The 13,679-nt window shown below is 58.8% G+C and overlaps 4 protein-coding genes across 4 annotated transcripts; 2 read left to right on the forward strand and 2 right to left on the reverse strand.

Annotated features, from left to right (window-relative positions):
• The first annotated feature begins 3,826 nt into the window (after window positions 1–3,826).
• KVR01_009772 (uncharacterized protein) lies at window positions 3,827–9,526 on the forward strand. The gene is made up of 2 exons (XM_044791355.1): window positions 3,827–6,931; window positions 6,983–9,526. Exons 1-2 carry the CDS (start codon window positions 4,707–4,709, stop codon window positions 8,385–8,387), a joined length of 3,630 nt encoding a protein of 1,209 aa, XP_044641020.1. The 5' UTR covers window positions 3,827–4,706; the 3' UTR covers window positions 8,388–9,526.
• Window positions 8,838–9,371, reverse strand: KVR01_010035 (uncharacterized protein; the record flags this gene model as incomplete). The annotated part of the gene is made up of 2 exons (XM_044783441.1): window positions 8,838–9,194; window positions 9,315–9,371. The coding sequence occupies 2 exons, from the start codon at window positions 9,369–9,371 to the stop codon at window positions 8,838–8,840; spliced, it is 414 nt and encodes a 137-aa protein (XP_044641283.1).
• A 1,380-nt stretch (window positions 9,527–10,906) lies between the features above and the next one.
• Window positions 10,907–11,876, forward strand: KVR01_010083 (uncharacterized protein; the record flags this gene model as incomplete). Its single annotated transcript, XM_044792479.1, has 2 exons — window positions 10,907–11,438; window positions 11,524–11,876. The coding sequence occupies 2 exons, from the start codon at window positions 10,907–10,909 to the stop codon at window positions 11,874–11,876; spliced, it is 885 nt and encodes a 294-aa protein (XP_044641331.1).
• A 295-nt stretch (window positions 11,877–12,171) lies between these two features.
• KVR01_010110 (amino acid transporter YHC3) lies at window positions 12,172–13,617 on the reverse strand (the record flags this gene model as incomplete). Its single annotated transcript, XM_044793873.1, has 2 exons — window positions 12,172–13,424; window positions 13,494–13,617. The coding sequence occupies 2 exons, from the start codon at window positions 13,615–13,617 to the stop codon at window positions 12,172–12,174; spliced, it is 1,377 nt and encodes a 458-aa protein (XP_044641358.1).
• Between the last annotated feature and the right edge of the window lie 62 nt (window positions 13,618–13,679).

The following is a 13,679-nucleotide window of genomic DNA, read 5'->3' on the forward strand; positions in this document are numbered from 1 at the left end:
TTTGATAATGACAATCAGGAACAAATCTCCATAAGCAATCATGAGCTGACACCACGAAGAGAAGTTGCTCTCAACTCTAGGACAGCATCTGGGCACTCTGTAATAGACCACCTCCATTGGAAGGTGATCTGATTCTGAGATAGTTCCTGGACATACATGAGGTTCCGCAGCATTTTCCCGCTGGATGCACAATGACTCCGTCTTGGAGTCAAAGAAAGCCTTGCGTCTTTGTGTCCTTACCCCTACCAACGGCTTACCGTGCAGCGGTCTTCGCCTGCTTGGTGGTTGGTTTAGTCTTGGACCTGTCGACGCATTTAGGTCATCTCGAGCCAATAATCGTAGTACTGCTGCCCCGCCCACAAATCGACCACAACTTGAAGTACACCAGGTCTTGAGTGCCTGATATTAGTAAGATTCATGTTCTGCAACTGTCTGTGAGCAGGGTCGGACTACTCCTCAGAAGACCAAGTAGGTTTCATATTCGTCAAGCAAGCCTCCTGTTACTCGTAATCATTGACTCAAGAAAGCGGGCCAAACCTTTACTGATGACCATCGTGTATAACTGCAACATGGTGGGGGATCAGATTCCATCCCGCTCATCACGTAGAGATGATGTAGTTAGTGGATTCAAGACAAAGAGCTGGAAGGTCGGGGAAATATCTAGGTACATTGGCGGTTTCGTTTTTAATCCCCATACATGTAAAATGTACGTGGCGCCTTCATACAGTGGTAAACGCTCAAGACCCAGCGTTTGAAGAAATACAGTGCTAGGTACATTGATTTCCCACATACGCTGTGAGTGGTTTCGTTCTAAAGCCGCACACATTCCGAAAGGTATCGGTCCCTTCACACAGTGGTAAACGCTCAAAGACCCACCGAGTCTTTCCCCGCTTGTACTCGCTAGCAGTCCAGAGGGATATTTTATGGTTTGTTGAGGGCCTCCAGCGCACATATCGCGCACATGCCTGGCACCAAAGTCAAAGTAACGCCACACAGAAACGACCATCCACGTTGTCAAGTTAATCAAACTAGGAGCAAGATGCGACGAATTAGAAGAAAAACCATTTGGGGCCTGGAGGTTGGTTGCATCGTCCGCACGGCCGTAATATATCTGGTGGTTCTAGGGCTGTGAAGAAACATTTCAAGGCGCGAAGCAGCTTCAAGGATAGGCGAGGTTACATACGATCATCTTTTGGAAACGGGCTATACTATCCAGAGGACCTCAAGTACTTCTCAATCATTTAGCAGACACATGAATTTGCGCGCAGCTTGAGATGGCTCAATATGATGGCCAAGGGCGCGTCTTCCAAGGTCCCAGATGTGTCGACGTCGAACCTCTGGAACCCGTTGCTGTTGAGAAACGCATGAAGATTGCTCGTGACGATGATTTCACTCGTCCGCTCCATCATTCTGAGCATTCTGAGGGTCGCCATCACCCATTCTGGGGGTCTCGATGTACCCGTGCGCAGTGGACTAGCAAAAGTTTAGCCTCCCATGCTAGGAAACTCAGACAGTCGGGGCGCCGACAAGATCAAGATCTGAGCAGTCGACTAGTTCTATTGGGGGATGGACCAATATCACGAGCTGCATGCATGCAGCTAGCATTGATGGTTCGGGATCTCCAAGTTGTTTGTTTCTGCAGGGTCGCGAAGGGCCGCCGAACCCATCCATCAGCAGTGGAAGATCCACATAGCAAAGGGTGCTCTTAGAGCATTATTGCTGCATCATAGGATGCGCAGCCGACTGGTTGGAAAAGTCTGTCAAAAGTGAAACAGTCCCGAACTCTTTGCACGAGGGTTGGTGGTGAGATATTGGCCTATCCACGTGGGAGGTGGCAAGATGGCATTAAGAGATACTGGTCTAGATGGAGGGGGGATATGCCGGGCTGCCGTGGACACCTGCAGCTTTGCTACATGACGTGGGAGCGGCATGGCGGCATTGATTCGATCAAACACTTGAAGATGGGAGGCCAAGCAGCGGCCTCGTGTGGCAGTTCGGGTGCGGACGGCCGAGGCTGGGGGAGCAAGCCTGCGTGCCCTTTGAGACCTCGATGGTCTGTCCCGGGAGCAAGAAGAGCGGGATGAACCTTAGCTGACAGCATGAAACGTGCATAAGGAGGAGGAGGGGTTGGAAATGGACATTTGGGAAGCACTGAGGTGGATGGGTGATGTGGGAATGGGGGGTCCAGATCAGAGTTTCCAGAGAAAGGCCAAAGACGCAACGCCTGTCGGGGCTGGGACAGGGGTTTTTGACGATTGCCATTCCACCCAGGACTCAAGCTCAGGCGCTAGCCCGTAGGGAGATATACTGACATAGGGAAACAACCCTACGGGCATCAGGCACGGTGGTGAAGGGGAGAGCGGTGGGCCCATCAAGTATGATGTATATGTCTTTGCAGTACCTAGGAAGTACCTAGGTAGTAAGCATCATACACAGTACGGGGTACATACTTAGCTTAAGTACTTAAGTACTTACTTACCCAGGTGCCCAGGGCATGCACGCATGTGATGGAGGAGCCTGCCTCATCAGTCCTCGAGCTACTTGTCCGATTCGAGACAGGCTGCTAATCATCAAAGTCTAAGTCAGCCAGACGGTGAGATCTCGAGGACGATCATGGGCTCCAGTCCATTACACATTGCACATTGCGGTCATCAGCGGCCTGGGCAGGGCAGGACTGGGCGCGACAGCACGACAGCACAACAGCATGACAGCACACGGCAGCACGACTAGCTCCATCCCCTGCTCCAAAGCTCAGCTCGGGTCCCGGTCCAGGGTCAGGCCCAGGCCCCTGGCTTGCCTAGCCTGCTGGCCTCTGGCCTCTGGCCAGAGCAATCACTCATCAGTCAGACCCGACCCGAGACCACCCACCCACCCATCCACCCGCCATCCGCTTCCATCCGCTACCGTCCATCCCATCCAACCCCCACCCACTTTTCGCCCATCTCAGCTTGCGTGCTTGCATGTAATCGTTGACCACCTGCGCGGGACTTGAATGGCGGTCTGCCCAAAACTGGCCGGCTTTGTCTCTCGATTATTTAGGGGGGGGGCAAGGGGGGCGGACGGATGGAAGGCAGTCCTCTGCGGCAGCTGTGGAGGGATGTATCCAAGTACCTGTGTATCATGAGGGTCTCTCAGTTGTCCGGCTTCTGATCACACGGCGACGAGAGCACGTCTATCCCGTCGCTGCATTGCAGTGGCAGCACGCTGTGCGCCCACACGCCCGCACGCCCACACACAACTCCCGCACAAACAAACATCGACGCCAACGTCGAGAACCTGGAATGATGGGATTCTGTCTCCCGCCTCCTTGCAGGCCCATCCCTGTCACCCAGGCTCCACATCTGACCTGCCTAGCGCCGTCCTGGGTCGCTGATCCGTCGGGCCCCTGTCGCAGCTCGCTCGTTCGCAGGCAGCTCACAGCTTTTTTTTTTCTGCTTGCACCTCGTCGCCTTGCGTGCATGCTTTTCAGGTTTTGCAATCGCGCCCATGCAGCCACCCCAGCAACCTGCTGCTCGACGCTACTCTGGAGGGGTCTGCCTGCCTCTTGCCTCTTGTTGTTCTCGAGGGGCCATGAGTTAGTTTGCCTGCGGGCGGTCGTATGGAGTGCTGGTGACCATGCGCCATGCCTGCCTGGTCTGTCAAGGCAGGTACCGGTGCAGTCCCGGTGCAGTCCCGCGCCGTTGTGCGCACAGTCGCCTGGCGTGATGCCGATACAATCAAAGTACATGTACGGTAGCGTGCGGCAGTATATAGTCTTGCTGTCTTAGTCTGCGTCGTCCCGTTACGAAGGGGACGTGCGTGCGTGCGTGCTGACTGAACCTGAACCTGAACCTGAACCGACAGACTCACCTCAACATGACAAGTGACATCGCACAGTACCCTCTTTGCCTCTCTCCACCCCTGCAACGTCCCTTCCCTCCAGCCCTCTCGCTCGCCTGGCCCCCCTGTCCTCCCCTGCCCTGGCGCTTGCCCCTTGCTCTTTCCCTGGCACCATGGCAGGCCCCATTGCCGCTTTCCCCATATTTTCCCCTTCCAAGGTTTGTCGCAACGCCAGACAGCCCGACACAGACGCAGAACACAGACAGGCACACACACCAGCCCTCCAGCCCTGGCCGGCCAGACACCCAGACCAGCATCACCGAGCATGACCCATGACCCACACCTATGCAGTCCACCTCAGACTCACAAAGCCTCACTCCACTCCACTCCACTCCAGGTTCTCTCCGCGTCAAACACCCACACACCAACACAATCTGCATCACCCTGCTGCACCTTGCAATCTTCAACACCACGACACCTGCACCTGCTGCACCGGCGCCCTCGCACGCTCCCTCGCACGCTCCCCCAGGGCGTCGGCATCGTCCACCCACCTTCTGATCGCCGCTCCAAGACAGCCATTTCACACCTCTCAAGCATCCCACTAATGCTTCGCGACAGACCTTTTCGAGCACACGGGTCCTCTCTCACCACCGCCCTTGCGATCCACCCTTTAAGCTCTGCAGACGTCGCCGGACCTGATCTCGGCCCATCTCACCGTTTGTCTGCTGGCTGGCGCTGTTTGAACCAGCTTCAGGACCGCTCCCTGTTGTGATTTGCGTGGCCACAATTCCTGAGCTCGACCCCGGCCAAAGCTCGAGGAAACTCCGAGTTGGCCCCGCGGTGGCCTGGGCTGTTTTTGTCGCCTCCGATCTCGAAGGACCTTCAGCATGGATCCTCGAGATCAAAGACAGGCGCAGCCGCCCAACCTGCCATTCTCGCGAAATGCACAGTCTCCACTCTACACTCGACAGACCTTGCCTCCTCCCACGCCTTCTTCCGCCTCTGCGACGCCCGCCCCGAACTCGTATGCGATAGATCGACAACAACAGCAGCAGCAGCAGCAGCAGCAACCAGGGCAGCATACACAGGCCCCCTCCTCAGCCAGCTCTGCATACCCACCCGACAACCTCCAAAGGCGACCCTCCGACCCTCACTTCTTCCCCTCTTCCCGTCCGTATGAACATGGCGCCTCTCTCACCCCTTCGAACCACTCGCGACATCAGAGTGCCTCCTCTGTCACCCCGGGCCCCCCCATGAACCGCGGCATGCCGCCTCCGGGCTCACCCCCTCAGCCCGGCCAGGGTCCTGGAGGCCCCGGCGGCCCAGGAGGCCCGGGCCTACAGATGGGGCCAGGAGGGCCGTACAGCTTGCCTGCTCCAAGACCGTCGCCAATACCTGGCGGGCCCTCTACGGCGTTCCCTCCAGGCGGCCGTGAGCTTCCAGCCCTAGATTCTATACAGAGAGGAAGCGGCCAAGGGAGTTCAATGTCACTGAATTATATGCTTGGCCCCCGACCTCGAGATTCTACTGCGCCGTCCTACCCTCCCCCGGCATCGTCAGCTGCCGCCTCCGCACCTGCTTACACGTCTGGTGTACATGCCTCTCCGCGAATGGCCTCGATCTCCACCGAGTATGCACCCTACCGAAGGCCTCACACCCCTGAACAACATCAACGCATGTATGAAGCTCGAGATCCACGGGCAGATCCGCGGGCAGATCCGCGTGCCGACCCGCGAGGGGACCCGCGAGACCAACGGGATGCTCGTACCGCTGCTGGCTCACCCCACGGGGTGCATCTCACCCCAGAGATGCAAAGGTATGGGACGCCACGAGACGCATACCGACACCCGCCTCCACCCATGGGACCTGCGGAACATGGCAGAGACTTCCAGCGACTCCCAGGGCCACCTGGGCCCCCTCCTAGACCGAGCAGCCAGCCTAAATCGTTTCCCAACATCGCACCGCCCTCGCGGCAGATGGAGGCGGGAAGACCTGGTCCCCCCGATATGTACCCAAGACGCGAAGAGCCCAGGCATGGAGGAGAGTACAATCCGGAGCGACTCATTGTGGTCAAGCACGAAGACGATAGGTTGATGTTCGAGCGAGAAAGGCAGGAAAGGGAGAGAGAGATGGAACTGCGGGACCGCGAGAGGAGGGAGAGGACTACCTCGGGTGGCGACCCTGGAAGACAGTATGCGGTGAACCAGCCCGAGTATGGTCCGCCAGGAATACAGCGGAGGGAACCACTACCGCCACAATATCCACGTCCAGTGGATTCCCGGGAGCAGGCACACTGGCAAAGGGCGGCGTATGACCAGCCCCGGCATGTGTACGAGGAGCCAAGACCTCAACCCCGACAACACGAGTACCCTCATGCAAGTGCGCCTCCGTACAACAACACCCAGGGGGCTCTGTCGCAGCCTCCGGTAGAACGCTACCCTCCCTCCTCTCATCCTGCGCACCCGCAGTCAATGCCTCAGGCGGCTCACCAAGCGCCGCCCTATGAATCGCCTAGTCGCCAACGCGCGGCGGCGATCCCACCTCACCAACAGCAGCAACCTCCTCACCGGCGACCTGGCGAGGACGGGCCGCCCCCTCCTTCTGTCGCGTACAGCAATGGACACCCCCCAATGTACGATTCACCCCGACACCGGCCTCTAGAAGAGCCAGGCCACCCGATGGCTCACCAACAGAACTTTTTACGGGTCCAAGAAATGAACAGAAAGGGCCGTATATCTCCTCTCCCACAAGCTGTTCAAGGCGCACAACCGCAGATACAAGGGCCGCCTGGCGAGGCAGGCATTAAGAGCGAGTTTGGCCGCATGTTCTCAGGTATTGGGAGTGGAGTTAGCGGCCTAGGTGTATCTAGCCCTGTTGCGGCCGGTGCACAGCTGCCCTTCACTGGTAGCGGCCTGGGGCGGCGTGACGACTTGGAGCACGCACCTCCAGACGTAACATCCGATCCCAAGGGCGGCCGCGACAATGCTTCCCGTAACAAGCGGAGAAAGCAAAAGGAAGACGACGTCAAGAACGACGAAGACAGCACAGGCAGAAGCACGCCGCTGGGCAGAGCTAAGCGACAGAAGACGCACTCTCACCACCATCACCACCAGTATGTATCACCCCATCTGATCATTTCATCCCACCTAACTCACATTGTTAGCCATCATCATCATCACCACCACATTCCCGACCAAGTGTCCCCCCAACAGACTGTGGTCACCCCCTTCAAGAACGTCAAGGGATCTACACCGATCCCATCCCCCACAGGGGCCGCGAAAGACCTTCTCATGACTCACCATCATGCTCCTCCAAGAGCCAGCGCTCATGGTCAAATCAGGGAACCAAACGCCCAGCCAATCGCCGCCCATTCAAGTGCTCCCGTTATCATCCCGCCAAAACCGAAGCGTATCATCTCGAACAAGGCGATTCTCGACAGCGTGTCTAACAAGCCGCGTGAGCACCTTGGTGACTGGATCTACGACGTCATTCTCAAACCGGCTCGGATGTACGATGGTCGAAGTGGCCGGCATGCACGACATGCGTATCAATCCACACCCAAGCCTCTGCCGATGCCAACGATCCAAGGCAAGGAAGGAAGCACCCTGATGGTGAAGGTCGGGAAGCAGCACCTGAAGGGTCCTGCGAGAGCGGAAATCACGTCGCGCCGGGCTCTCTGGGGAACCGACGTGTACACAGATGACTCGGATGTCGTGGCAGCTTGCATTCACGGTGGCTGGATCCGGGGCGAGTGGCCTGATGATGTCGATGTCAACCTGCTGGGGCTTGACGAGGGTATCGGTGCGGATGTCAAGGAGGCCAAGGGCAGCAGGAAAGGAAGGGGCAAGGAGACAGCCGAGGCGCTGCAGAAGAGCAACCCGGATTTCTTGGAAGCGCCGTTGGCGACAGGGCCGGTGCAGGCACCTGAAGGCCGCGACATGCACGTCATGATCCAGATCCTACCCAAGCTCGAGAAGTACGTGTCGACGGTACGCTTTGGGATAAAGAGCCGGGAATGGGGGGGAAAGTTAGGCCGGGACGGCCAACGGTCCAGCCACGACGGGCTCAGCTTCATGATCAGATCGGTGCGGTTCGTCACCAACGGCGCAGCCCCGCAGAGCAGGCTTCGCGGCCAGGCGAGACGGGACAGGATGCGGAAGGCGATGGAGGAGGTTGAGATGAGCAGGGCCTTCGAGGTCAGGGTGGTGCCCAACACCGGAAACGGCATCGTATCGCTGGCGCCCAAGAAGAAAGCAGCAGATGGTGCAGGTGACAAAGAGAACCGGTCACTTGAGAGTGCTGGAGACGGCAATGGACACGACAAGGCGGGGCATAATGGCAGCCCTGGGGGAAGCAGGGCGAGGGGCAGCCTCGCCGAGGGGCAGGTGGGCCATGGCGGAGAGGCCGAACGAAATGAGCAGCACAACCGGGACGACGATAGCGGGGTCGGTGATGTGAGCGGTGCAGGGGATGACCCAAATGTGGTGCCGGCGACGCTAAACGCCGCGGCGGCGCTGGCAGCGGTTGCAACAGTGGCTAGCAGGCTAACGCCGCCTGCGGAAGCGTGATACATGCACATTTTCATGATGAGGCGGGAGGGGGCGTCCGGGGTGAGGAGCACGCCCTGAGGCATGGGCTGGTTGTTGAAGTTAGAAGTGGTTGCTGTTTGTCTCGTAAAAGTCAGGACAGCATGCGGCGTTTGGGTTCGTCCTGGGGTTTCAAGATACCTGCGCATGAGCAAGCAGCCTGGCTGCACTGGTAGCAATTGATTCGGTATGCCATGAAGTGCTTCTGGAGGAGACCCGGCACTATGTATTTATTGTACATGAGCTACGAAATACCACGAAGAATACTCCCCAGAACGACTTGAGGTGCTGGTCTTTCAAAGGAGGATCGTGCCCGAGGTTGTGGATGTGCGCAGGTCAGACCCAGAGGATGACATGGGCATGGCCAGCCAGCCAGCCAGCCAGGCCGCCAGCCCGGCGCGTCACTCATACTCATACACTCCCACGCCCACCTCAGAAGTCAGTCACGCGGCCGTTGTAGCTCCAGTCGCCGGCGCTGCCCCACCTCAGCGGCTCGGTCTTGGGCCCGCCGACCTCGCCCGTCCTGGGGTTCTTGTCGCCGTCGAACTCGGGCGGGGCGCCGCGCCACACGCCGCCGGGGGTGGTCTCGTCGGCCTGTGGTGGTGGTGGTGGTGGTGTTGATGTGGCAGCGGCCGTGGCGCCGTCGGGGGTGGTGGTGTGCCGGGGGTTCGAGGCGGGCGAGACGGAAGGGTATTGTTGCTGCTGCTGTTGCTGCTCGTGCGGCAGCGGCGTGGGGTCGGCGAGGCGGTCTGCCACGGCGCGCTGGAGGCGCTCGAACTCGGCCTGCTGCTCTGGGGGCAGGCGGGGCGGGGAGGGGCCTTGTTGGAAGGCTGAGGAGTAGGGGCGGGCGTGGGTTGTGATGATGGGCGTTGGTGGTGATGGTGATGGTCTTGTGAGGGCGGCGGCTGCTGCTTTGTGGATTGCGCGCAGGCTTGAGGGCCTTGGGAAGAGGCGGGTTGGGGGCATTTTGTTGTTTTGTTGCTCTCTGTGGGTAGTTGTTGGCCTTGTGCACGAAAGGTTGAGTGGCCAGGGCGGGAAGAAGTCGAGATGTGCAGTTCCGATGTGGCGGCCGAGGTTCGGCAGGGTGTTGTACCAGAGCTCTGGGCGTTGACGACATGGACTCGGCGGGCGGGCCATCCGAGCTGCCCGGGGCCTGCCCTGCCTGGACTTTCCGCAGGTCGGATCCGATCGGTCGGATCTTGCCGCTCGGCTTCCAAGCTGGGCTTTTCTTGTCATGATATAGTCTACAGTATACAACTGCCAACATATCACCTTGCACATTGACAAGGTAGTTGATGGCAGCCATGGGCAACAGAGTCATGGTCGACACATCCTTCAATGTGTGTGACAGTCACGTATGGTTCTCATGTAATGAATTCGCAATCAACTCCGGCAGAGCTGCCATGTGTGGGTGATGTTTGTTTGGTGAGTGTCATGCCTGCATATTATATGCCCAGGTCTGCGATATCAGATCCGGCAAGGTCCCTCCAGCCTCATTATTCCCGGCCATTCTCTTGGCTGCGTCAGTGCAGGGGGGGGGGGATAAGTCATGAGAAAGAAGAGAGAGAGAGAGAGAGAGAGAAAAAAAAAAAGAAAAAAAGGTCGACAGCCAAACACTAGACACGTCACAGAGACGGGCCGAACGAAGAGTTTGCATAAGATTTCAAGACAACGACAGGCCAAAGATTCAGGGCAAAGCATAGGTCCATGACCTGCAGCAACAAACATATGACTCGGGACTGTCCGTGTCTTGCGTGTCAGAGAACCTCAGGTGCTGCAGCGGCCCAGCTATAGGGGAGGGGGTCAATCAGCCCAGCCCGGCCCAGCCAGCCCTGCAAATGCTCTGACCTGATAACCCACCCGCGCTTCCTTGGCCCTTGGTGGCACCATTTTTTCACCCTCCCTCAACCCTGAGGCCCAGGTCAGAGCACGATCCGTCCTCTGTTGTCATCAAATGGCTCCTTGCACCAGGGATTCAGGGGCAAAACTCGCCCTCGAGCAGGGCACTTTCTGTGCCCTGTCCGGGAAGAACCGGGACGCACTGATGATGATGAATGATTGCATGTATTTCGGTTTCTGTTTCCAGACAAGCCCCCTAGGGACTTGACTGTTGTGTGATGATGAGTATAGTGGGAATATTCTGATTACTTGACTGCTGCGCTCGACACCACATTGACTCACGACATTGCTCCTAAGCCATCGATGCTACGGTCTTAGGTACGAGACCTTTGGTAGTACCTTGTCTTTTTCCTGGGTTACATTTATTTCTTTACGACACTGCTGCGAGTTCCCATTTGAACAGTCCGTATAACCTCTTCCGTCATCATGAGCCGTCAACTGTGATATTCCAATTGGCCAAGGGTGGAACCAAGACTATCAGTCGCACCACTCCCTCCCACTTGCTATCAAGTCATCACAGCAATATCACAAAACAAGATACACCCACGACACATTAACTTCAACAAAACCCATACAAGGTTTCTTTTCTAAAGACAATCAAGATGGCCGAAACACAAGCCACACGCTGCAAAAGAGCCAGCAGTGTCTCAGAGACAGGGACAAAGCCAAGTGTGGACGAGTACATAAGCCCGGATATCATCCACATCTTCCGCGAGGACAAGGACAAGGCCGAGGCCGAGGCCGAGGCACCCGCCAGCCCTCTGACACCACTGCCAAAAACCAGGGAGCCCCCCAGGGGTTCGACAAGGGAGGAGGGCTCATGCCGGTTCCCGCAGTTCCAGCGCCTGCCGCCAGAGATCCGCTTCCTGATCTGGGAGGCGGCCGGCCCGGAGCCGACCGTGGTCCCGCGGACGTGGAACAACGCAAAGTTCAGGTACCACCTGCGCAGGGGCGTTCCCGCGGTTCTGCAGGCCTGCGCCGAGTCGAGGGCCCTGCTGGTCGCGCAGCAGCCGGGGGCGGGGGTCGGTGGTGCCGCCCCGAAGTATGAGCTTGTCCGGATGCCGGGCCGTGAGGAGGAGGAGGAGGGTGTGTATATGGATTTTGACAGGGACTCGATATGGATATACCGAGGCTGTGAGTATTTTTGAATTTGCTGGTGTATATCTTGCACTACCCGAAAAAAAAGAACCTTAGATTGCTGATTCGATGAGTCGCACAGACGACATCAGCGATGCCGAGGTGGCGGCGTACTCGGGCCTGCGGAGCCTCGTCATGAACTGGGGCCTGCGGCCGTGCTGGGTCGACTCGGCCGTGGACGAGGGCGTCCGGTTCGTCCGCGGCTTCCCGGAGCTCAGGCTGCTGACGCTCCTGGTGGATTTCAACGAGCACGGCTGGCCGGAGCCGTCGACGCTCAAGGGGCTCAGGAGGCTGAGGCGCACAGAGGTCAAGCGCATCTGGGCCCTGGTGCGGGCGGCGCTCCGGAGGGCCGAGGAGGAGGACCCGGCCTGGAAAGCGCCGCAGCTGCATATCGTCCACCGGACCGAGAAGTGGTGTCGCCGAGAGGCCAAGTGAAGGGATGCTAAGCCGTGGGGGATTCGGCACGAACGAGTGGGATTGCAGGATATGTATGGGATGCGGCAGGCGTTGGGGATGTGTTTTCATCTTGTCCATTGACAACATTGAATATACCCACCTACCTCTCTAAACAAGAGAACCCCGAAACCCCATGGGGTGTGTTCCTTATCACGGGCAGCGACTGCTGTCTGAGTCTCTGTTGAACTTCTATTTTCCTACCTGTCAGAGTATGCGTGAGAAAAGGGAGACTAGAGGCAGGTTCAGTGACCGAGGACATATGTTCCGGCCGCGTTCAGCCAACTTCAATGTTCCTGCACCAGTCTCTCCCATGCCGGACCTGCCAGTCACACAGCCACACCTCTACCGCCATGCTGATGAAGCCAGCCAAGCAGATGCCAGCGCTATCGGCCACGGACGTCGCGCCGAGGCTGAACTCGCGGTCCTCCACGGGCACGTTCTCTATGATCTCGGCAAAGGTGTTCACGTAGACGGCGCCGCCGAGCAGGCCCTCCCAGAAGACGACGAGGAAGACGATGTAGACGGAAGGGATGAAGTTGAGCAGGGCGTGCAGCGCCAGCAGGACGAGGTTGCCGACCTGCAGGAAGGAGGGGATGTAGACGTGGTGGATGCGCACAAAGGGCGTGGACGAGCGCGAGATGAAGACGCCGACCTGGTACAGGAAGTTGTAGAAGGGGTAGAAGTCGCGGTGGCGGGTAAAAGGGGACGACTCGAGTGGGAACAGCAGCGTGGGCGAGACGCCCTGGTTGATGGTGTACTCGGCGACGTAGACCATGAACAGCGGCAGCATGTACGGCACCACCAGCGCCCTGGCGCGCCTCAGGTGGGCCACGAGGGACCCGCCGCCGTGCTGCGGCGCCGGGTGATGGTGGGCCGAGTAGGCCGTGGTGGCGACGGCGGGGCCCGGGGCCAGCAGGCTGGACGACGCGCTGCCGGCGGGCATGTCGTCGACGTCGACGTCGACGTCGTCGTCGGCCAGGTCCCGGCCGGGGAGGGCCTCGTAGCTCTTGGGGGCGGCGCCGTGGCGCAGGGGCCCGCGGGGCAGGACGACGAAGAAGCTGAGCAGCATGACGGCGGGCAGGAAGGCCGAGGCCAGCAGGCTGTCCCGGACGCTGAAGCCCATCCAGGTGGTGAGCATCACGTACAGCCCGGCGCCGGCCAGCCCGGCGCCGCCCGTGCCGCTGCCCCAGGCGGCGAGGCTCATGTGGCCGTAGTAGTGGGTCAGGCCGAGGAAGCTCAGCTCGCCGCCGCCGCTGCTCAGGCTGGCGAGCACGACGCCCAGCATCTTCAGGGGCACGGCGCCGGTGGCGGGTGTCAGGGCGATGAGGAGCATGCCCGTGGCCGAGAGGCCGGCGAATATCAGGACGCGCACCGAGTAGGGGACGCGGTGGATAAAGTACGGGGCGACGAGCTTGGTCACGAAGGAGGGCATCACGTCGGCCAGGAGCACGATGCCCTTGGGCAGGTTGCCGATGAGGTCCTGCGCGGCCGACAGGATGATCACGTAGAGGACATTGTTGATGAGACCTGTTGCAGAAGGGACAAGAACCATCAGCTCGTGCTCTTTGTTGTTGCTCTAAAGAGTTCTGAACGTACCAAACAGCCAGAAGGCTACCAAGACGTGGGCGTCGGCATTGCGAAAGACGCTGGCGATCCTCGCGCGCCAGGCCGGTGTTCCAGGCATGGGGAGAAGTCCAGATGAGGACGGCGACGGGCTCATTCTTCCCTGGCCCTCCTGTCTTGTCTACGGTCTAAGTTGCGAGTGTGAAGGCATATCCTAAA

This window comes from Diaporthe batatas (genome assembly GCF_019321695.1).
Source record: "Diaporthe batatas strain CRI 302-4 chromosome Unknown Contig00012, whole genome shotgun sequence".
Lineage (NCBI taxonomy): Eukaryota > Fungi > Ascomycota > Sordariomycetes > Diaporthales > Diaporthaceae > Diaporthe > Diaporthe batatas.

Excerpts from the sequence above, each read along its gene's own strand:
- KVR01_009772 (XM_044791355.1), top strand. The coding sequence starts at position 4,707 with ATGGATCCTCGAGATCAAAGACAGGCGCAGCCGCCCAACCTGCCATTC. Across the intron at positions 6,932-6,982 it reads TCTCACCACCATCACCACCA|CCATCATCATCATCACCACC; the intron begins GTATGTATCACC and ends TCACATTGTTAG.